Raw genomic sequence first — 9,210 nt, 5'->3', positions numbered from 1 at the left:
CCTCTTTTAACTCTCGTATCCATAATCTGCTTTCTATTATTCTTCTCAGTTAACACATAATCGATTAATGATTTTTCTCCTCTGTTGGCTTCTACTCGCGTGTATTTATGTATCTTTTTGTGTTCATAAAAAGTGTTTGTTATAATCAAGTTATTTAATAGGCAATACTCCATATGAAAATGAAATAAAAAAAGAATTTAAAATTACGTAAATGTAGTTAATTTATTAATAGGATCAGATTTACTTTTTATTGATTTAATATGTAGAAAACTTAACCTATATAAACTTTATGTAGAAGTTTATTTTTTAAATTCAGTAAGAAAAAAACTTACCTCACCTGCCTATCTTTATATAGCGATAAATTCNCCTACACCGGCCGCATTTGCGGTCGGGGTAGACGACGGATGGGGCCCACCTACGAAGGCTGTCCAGGCCTACACGAGATGAGGCAGGATAAAGAGGGATAATCCCCCTCGATCCCAAATCATTGTGGCCAATTTCTAGCCATGGAATAATGGCGGCGAGATTGCCTTCAACACTCCACTTCCCCGGATTTTGCATTCACTGGTACCCGTGCATTGGAATTAGATACGGCCAGTCTAGGTGGTATGTGTTTCCAACCTAGATAAATGATACTAGTTTCCAACCCACAGTATACTAATCAATAATACTGTGTTCCAACCTATATATTTTGTATTTTGCTTTGTCTATGGTATTTTGTGTTCTTTTAACCTAAAATAATATGACAGATATTATGTATATTATGTAAATTTCTAATTGTTTTCTTAAATATATTTTGAAACTATTGGAAAATATACTTATATCTACAAGTAAATAGTAAAGATATTATTGATTTGAATATCTGAAGTACCTACTAAAATAGATGTGAATGGAATTAAACAAAAAATATAACATGTTTGCAATGAATAAAGTGAGAATTGTATTTAGAAATTATGTCAGGGTACGCAAAATTCATACAAGTTTTATATTTGCCAAAGAAAACCTCTCTGATCAACATGTTGATGAAATATTGGCTTCCGATAGGTGGGTTATTAATTTTTACAAGAAAGCAAGTGTATTAAATATCAATTATATTTTCAGAGAATACAATAGTTTACTTACACACTACTTTCACTTGGGAGAGGCACACAATTGTTTAGTTATACAGCCCTACGTTAAATGGGGTCCACGCAAATTAAGTATATCACCTGAAGAACAGTTGGAAGAAGCTGTGGCTTTAATAAAAACTTTGCCATTATGGAAAGTTAACGACACTGTTTCTGTTCCTTTGGACAGTTTAGAAAAAAAGTCTTTATTCAAATCCGGTTCAATGGAGAAATTACGAAAATTGATACACAATAACAGAGATATCACAGCTATTTTTATAAACACAAGTAATTTAAGGAAGGTAACGACAACTTTATTGCAAGAAAGTTTTGGGTTGCCAGTGTTGGATCGATATCGAATTGTTATGCAGATACTAAAGACACACGCTATAAGCAAGCATGCCAAGTTGCAAGTAGCTTTGGCAGAACTGTATTACGTACAAAGAAAAGCACAGAAGGATACTCTATTTAGTACAAGTGATCCAGATTCCCTAAAATTAGTATTTCAGGAAAGAGAAAAGAAATTGAAGAACGCAATTAAAGAGGTGAGGAATCAAAGAACGTTGCTTAGGAGTAAGAGAAAAAAAGAAGAATACCCCATTGTTGCGGTTGTAGGTTACACAAATGCCGGGAAAACAGCATTAATAAAAGCTTTAACAGGAGAAAGCTCCTTACAACCAAAGAATCAGTTGTTTGCTACATTGGATGTAACACTTCATTCAGGATTGTTGCCATCAGGATTGCAGGTGCTTTATGTTGATACCGTGGGATTTTTATCAGATATACCAACTAATCTAATTGAGTGCTTTGTTGCTACTTTAGAGGATGTCACATTTGCAGTAAGTAATTACAAATTTTTTTCTAATAGATCCCCCAATACAGAGTGATTCACTACTTGCCACACCTCAATGGATGTTTTGTTTTGTCCTGTCCTTACCTTTAGCGAATACAAAAGAGGCTTGCTTTCAAAAAATATAAGCTTCATATAGCTCACTTGTGATTTAGTTTACTTAATTTATTAATAGATACCTACTTTGTTTAAGATCTCTAGTTTTTAATTTTAGAAATTTAGTTTTACTGAGATCATAGTATATATTTGTCGATTGCCGAATGAATACTACTATTTACTTAGATTTATGGCTATTAACTTATTTATTTTCTCACCTTTTATTATGGGCTTACCATATTTTGTATTAATAATTCGCACTTGTAAATTCCAAATTTGTGATGACTTCCACTTATATGCTTGATGTTGGGATAAAGGGGTTGATTAGTTTAGGAGAGGGGTAGGCTTAGAGTGGGAGGGTTCGTTGGTTTGGGTGAGTGAGTTTGGTTAATAAATACGTATTTTTTTTTTAATTTCATTTATGGAGGTTTATGGAGATTTTCACTCTTACCGTCTTCTAGAGGTGGATCCTACCCCTTGAAAGAGAATTCCAAGAAAATAAAAAAATACGTGTTCAATATTTTTTAGAGTTCTGTCGATGTGCCAAGTTTCATACCAACCAGAGATTGACGGTTGAGTAGTGTTACTTGTTAAAACTTCTGTAATTGAGTTGTCGCTTTTTGCAATGGAAATCTTAATGGTATTTGCTAACTAGGAAAATTCAGTGAAATAGTGCTTCTTGTTTCGTGAGTCGTTGGTAGCCCCTGAATTTAATGTAAATCTAATTTCTTCTTTAGCAAGTGATTATAATTTTTGAATTCCAGTCATAAATGCAAATCTTAAACCATTGTCTTCACTGATTTGAACTATTTGAAGGGTTCTCTCGTCCTTCTTACTTCTTTTATAAATATAGAAAATAGAAAAATGATGGCATCTGCTTCATTGAGCTTCTGTAATGTATCTCTTGTGGTGTCTTCTTTTGTAATCATTTTTCTCATTGTATCACTTAAGTCTTGCATACTATTACTATTCCAATTTCTGTCATTAATTAACTTTAAAGGAGAGTTTTCATCCAATATTTGTTTAGAGTCTTTATTCAAAATTTCCATATAGAATAATCACTACCATTGAATAGTTTAACATTCCGTTTCACCTTTTGGATATCAATATTTCACTATTAGCAATCACTATACCACTACATACAACACATTTAATATCAGTCTAGGTTTACCTGGGACCATAACCTGTGGGGCATTGGGTACAAAAAGGAAACACTGTAAAGTTTTTAAATATTATTTTCACATCGTCACAGTTTTACTCAAAAGGATTGAAAAGAGAAAAATATTATTCTTAGAGCTTTAACATTACTTAACCATATATAATCGTGCCCAATATTTTAATTTCCAAAGCAAACTTGAGCAAACCTTGAAACTTGTGAAAAATAACTAAACATATTGTAAAATTTGTCACAGTATAAAATTTGATAAAAAAAATGGGATATTTTTTATTCTTTCTTTGTTTTAGGACTCTATACATACAAAGATTTAAAAAGAAATCAGAAAGGACACATTCAAATTTATTTAAAAACATTTATCTACATGCCACTGGAATTTAGTCAACTGTATTACTTGACCTAACACAATGCCTGCCCAGTCAGTAGGCATGTACAGGGTGTCCCAAAATCGACGCACCAATGATATTACAGGGTAACGAAAAATGTTACTGAAAATTTGAAGTATGAAGTTTAAGCGGCATGGATTGAAGTGCATTTTGCACCAAAAATTGAAGTTTTAAATATTTAGAAAATTGTGTCGTCATGAAATATTTTTTTTCCAGGAACATAACTGTATTTTTCCTTATTTAAAAAGAACACATTTTTCCGATAAACTTGTATTTAAAAAATTTTTCTCTATCTGTTTTCTTTAAAAAATTGTTGGTCCATTGAGAATCCACACTATGTTCATCCTATACAAAATCAAGGATATTTTGGTGTGAATGTGTGGTGTGGTGTCATTGGAAGTCATCTGATAGGACCATACTTTTATGGTGTGTTGAATCGTATAGAATACTTGCGTTTCTTGCATGAAGAACTCGCAGCACTTCTCGAAAACATCCCTTTGCAATTGCGAAGAAGTTTGTGGTTCTAGCACGATGGAGCCCCACCCCATAAAGCGTTTATTGTGCAGAATTATTTAAATACTGTTTTCGCGGAACAATGGATTGGAATAAATGGACACATAAAATGACCCAGAAAATCTCCCGACATGACTCCCTTAGACTTTTTTGATGGGATTTCCTTAAAAATAAAGTCTATAAAAGTATGTCACGTAATATAGAACATTAAAAAAAAAATTCAAAATGCCTGTGCTTACTACCAAAATGCTTACTCCTAATATGCTGAGGAATGCAATTACAAAGGAAGTTAGGCTTCGGTTAGATTTATGTTTAGCTACAGGGGGTGGACATATAGAAAATATGTTATAATTATTTTGGTTATATATGAAAAATATTTCTTGTTTTTTGTTCTACTTTTATTGTTTTTGTTTTCTTTGTGAATAATTAAAGACATGTTTAGTATTTAAATATGTATTTGATATTACTATTTCAAGGACTTCTGGCAACTTGCATCATTAACAGTGTCATAACAAGCCTTGTATGAAAATTTTCAACAGCCTCCTATTATTAACGAAGCAATAAATTCTAAAATAATTGTTATAAATCGTTTGTTTTTACTTCTAATCATAACTTTTTAATGAAAATATTATAGAAACAAACTTTATCGGAAAAATATGTTTTTTTTTAAATAGGAGTGATGTCATCAACACAATTTTCAAAATATCTAAAACTTTAGTCTTTGGTGCAAAATGCACTTCAATCGCCATGCCGCTTGAACTCTATACTTCAAATTTTCAGTAACATTTTTCGTTACCCTGTAATATCATTGGGGCAAGAGTTTGGGACACCGTGCATAAAAAGTTTCCACACAAAATAGGAAAAAAGTGTAAGGAGGTAATTAATAACTAGAGTTTTATTGCAACTATTTTATTTCAACAAATTCAATTGCTTTTATCATTGTTACTATTTCCTACTATTATAAATGTAATCAGTGAATGTTAATTAGTATTTTACTTAAGAAAAAAATGGTACTGATGTGAAACTGTTCACCTGTCCACTAATTCATAAATACATTTGAGCACATCTGAGCACAGTTTTAAATCATCAAGTCAAATGTTTCTTCTTGCTAATCGTGCAGCATAAATTATTGGCATCAACTTTAATATGTTCATATAAATCATTAGTAGTTTCCACTTCAGTACAATACACTTCATTTTTTAATCTATTGTACAAAAAAGTAAAATGAGAGGATTTAAATCAGGACACCGTGATGGTTATACCTTCTAGACAACTATATTTGTTGAGCTCAATTAAAATTATGTTAAAAATAGAGGGGCGCATCATCATGCAAAAACCAAATCCGTTGTCAAACTGCTAAATTGCTAAGGACACATCTTCAAGAAGTCCAGGCGAATTATTTTTAAAAAATTCAATATATTGAAAACCATCCATTTAATTGGCAATATGTAAGGTCCAATTAAACAATCATCAATAATTCCTGGCCAGTGCTGGAAGTCATCCCATTGAATCGTAAGCAGACAAATGTTGTGAATACTATCCGATTTTGTGTAAACACAAGTTCATCTATAACTAACACATTAGATGTAAATAAGGGAGTTTGAGCGTTTTGTAACAACCATTCAGCTGATGATACTGATACTTGCATATTTGTTTTGCACTCATATGAGGATTTTCTCCTACAATATGTAAAATTTCTACCTAAGCTTCTACAATATGATGTTGACGCCTGCAACCATTCCTTCAATGATTTGGTAACAAATTTCCTCCTTCATGACCTCATTGAACCACAGCAGTAAAAGTAGCAGCAAATTTACTGCATACAGGCAAGAAGCTGCTAATACATTTTGTCTTGATTTGCATTTAAGACAATATCCATTAATTCTGCATTGCTATAGATGTACCTGATGAATTATGTAACAATAATACTGTTGTCCAGTTACTTAGTACTTTTAAATATAACAACATTTTTTCTCAAAATCAGTAAATATATCGATGATAACAATTCTATTTTTTATGGTGCATATATCCCCATAGTTTTTTTATATGTTGTGAATCACCCTGTATATTGTGAATGGTTCCAGTCACAATTAAAGTTTGAATTAAATTATATTTCAATTCTTAATCTATCTCTTAAAATATTCAAGTTATACGAATTTTACTGTAAGCACGTAAAAATAATTGAATCTCCATTTATCAATAATAAAATGAATCAGTTTATAAGTAGCATTTTGGATGTTTATAGTAGAACATTTTTTTTGTTCGATTTATTCATTGTTCAACATATATTTATATACTTAATGAAATTTATGTACTTTGGATACCATAGCAGTTTAAAAGGTCAATATAGCGTACTCGTGAGGTGCGGTGGTAGGTTGGCACTACCGTAGTGGGTTCAAGTCCCGCAAAAGCAGAAAAAATTGTAAAAATTTTTCTGTCGTACCTATGGATGTTTGTGGTGTTTGTAAGGTGAAAGATAGTGTAGGTTAGTAGGCAAAAAGGTCTAAGCATGGCCTAATTGCTAGTAAGTCACATTACCTTTTTTTTAGGGTAATCATGTAATATTTATTTAATTCAGTACAGATTTGGTCATTTCCACAAGTAAAATTTTATATAAACATTAAATGAAGCCAGTAAGTAACTAATTATTCCTTTTTATCATGTTCCATCGGAACTTCTCAGATTGATAATAACATTATATTTTATACTGAGCGACTCAGTACTAGAGTCTTTCTTGACATATAAGTTGCCAATTTTTCTGTTTCTTGGGATGTTGGCAAAGTTGACAGTACCAGTAATGGTCAATAATAGTTGCAACCACTGATTTCTATCAAATATATAGATAGTTATTTATACAGACATGCAATTGTTGGTAGTGATTTGCACTAAGGCTTTGCTTTTCATATATTTCATATACACAGTTTGCACTTATTTTAAATGTGCAGAATTAAATTTCACGAGCACACAAATAAATCGATTGACTTTTAGAACCTGTATTGACTATCCAATTTTTTAATGGTTAACTAGTCACTTAATCGTAAATCATACATTGGATTTAAATGTAACAAAGTTCCAATGCAAAAATCTCACAATTCATTGATTTGTTCCAATATTTTCTTTAATACTATATTTTAATGTTAATTAGTGTATAATATTAATGTATAATTTGATGTTAAAATTCTGCTTAATGAAACAACACCTGGTATGTTGGATTCTTGGATTTATATTTGAATTATATATAAGGTCTGTTTTTGCAGCAGTTGAGGACTGATTTGAAACTATTAAAGGTATTTGACCAATTGATTCATGACCTTAGACTGGCTAAAATTTCGTGACAACTTAAGACTTAAGTGAAGTTTGAAAATAGTTTGAGATTGTTGCAGAAAGACACCTATTATTTATTATCCATTTTAGGATGTGGTATTGCTGGTGGAGGATCTGTCTAGTTCATGTTTCGAATATAAACGCAATCATGTGGTAACTACTTTAAAAGAATTAGGAGTACAAACTGGAAATGAAAATTTATTAGACAAAGTTATTAGTGTAGGAAACAAATGTGATCTTGTTAGTAAAGATAGTTCAGAACATGGGTTAGATATATTAGTATCTGCAAAAACTGGATTGGGTAAGTTAGGAATATGCTTTCGTGATTTGTAGACATTTTCTAATACTGCTATTCCAGGATTAGACTCTTTAAGACGATATTTAGAAGAATGTATTTTAAAAGCAACATCTAGGCAGGTGATCACCATCAAAGTTTTAAGTGGTGGAGACGAATTTAGGTATGAACAATTAATTAGTAATAGTACATTTAGGGATAATTTAAGATATTCATCCTATAATTAATATTTTTATATTATTTTACCCATTAATCTCCAACTAGAAAATGTCAGTAAAATATTACAGGGTATATATTTTCAAGACACGCTGTATAAGAGATTATTTTGTTGTAGATGGTTACGTAAAAATGCAACTGTCACTGCCGAAGAGCCAGATGAAGGAAATACACAATTCATTAAATTAAAAGTGATAATTACAAAAAGTAGTTTTGAAAAATTTAAACATTATTTTATATATCAAAAATAGTTTCAATATAATGTTACTTTTAAAGATTCTGTTTTTTTTATTCAAAAGGACCCATTTATACTGCAGACAGACACTGCAATGTTTCCCGCTTTTAAAAGCAGACAAGATTTTCGTTCTATTGCAGTGAACTCTATAGGTAGTATGTACGTACTGTTCTATTGTCACTATCCTGTCTTCATAGCTGTCGAGTTGGTTGCATATATTATCAACCTGTATTTGTGATGCCATTTGGTAGGTATTTGGCAGGTACATTTTTCCTACCCAATAGACCTTTTTAGTAGTGACGTCACATACGCTAAATAATAGGCGACCTCATAGTGCACATTGTCATGAAGAATTTCTCAATATTTTTACTAGATCGATTTTCGACCTTATGTAGTTTGGACATAAGTGCCAAAAAAATGGCTTCTTTATCATGACAAATATGGCGATATTCTGGCAATATAAGAAGTATTTAAGAAGTTTCAAATTCCAAGTGACAAACTAATAGAATTATAGAATTTATATATTTAAAATTTAGAGAATATTGACTTTTATAGTAATTAGGTAATAAATTAAAATTATATTAATGTTACTGAGTCTATAGACTCTTTTAGTGTGACGTCACATATTTAGGCAACCCGTGCAACAAATTGGCATAGTTGAAATTGTACAGACCGAATCTGACCCTTGTGTACTATTTACATAGATATTATAAAAATGAACAACTTCAAATTAATTTATTTTTACAAGGATTTGGAAGTATTTAAGAACAACCAACACATGTTTCGTAAAATAGATACACTAATATGCTTAAAACTGACAAAAAAACGATATAAAAGAATATTCCTAAATTTAAATAAAGTAAAAATTTATTATTAGCCGTGTTATTCCTAATGCTCATGCTCGGAAAGAATAGCCTCATACACAGGTGAGATCTTGTGGATATGTTATCGCTGTCATCATTAGCGTATTTTCCCTTGTTTTGTTTAATGTTGGCATTTTCTAGTTCTAAGTATT

At 31.1% G+C, this 9,210-nt stretch overlaps 1 protein-coding gene across 1 annotated transcript; it reads left to right on the top strand.

Annotated features, from left to right (window-relative positions):
* The first annotated feature begins 737 nt into the window (after nt 1–737).
* LOC108910096 (putative GTP-binding protein 6) lies at nt 738–8,211 on the top strand. The gene is made up of 5 exons (XM_018714606.1): nt 738–1,044; nt 1,102–1,945; nt 7,540–7,750; nt 7,808–7,907; nt 8,079–8,211. Exons 1-5 carry the CDS (start codon nt 890–892, stop codon nt 8,209–8,211), a joined length of 1,443 nt encoding a protein of 480 aa, XP_018570122.1. The 5' UTR covers nt 738–889.
* Nucleotides 8,212–9,210: the final 999 nt, after the last annotated feature.

Source organism: Anoplophora glabripennis, unplaced genomic scaffold (assembly GCF_000390285.2).
Source record: "Anoplophora glabripennis isolate ALB-LARVAE unplaced genomic scaffold, Agla_2.0 scaffold418, whole genome shotgun sequence".
Taxonomy (NCBI): Eukaryota; Metazoa; Arthropoda; class Insecta; order Coleoptera; family Cerambycidae; genus Anoplophora; species Anoplophora glabripennis.
Note: the sequence above shows the minus strand (reverse complement) of the source record. Positions and strands in the feature narration are given on the sequence as shown.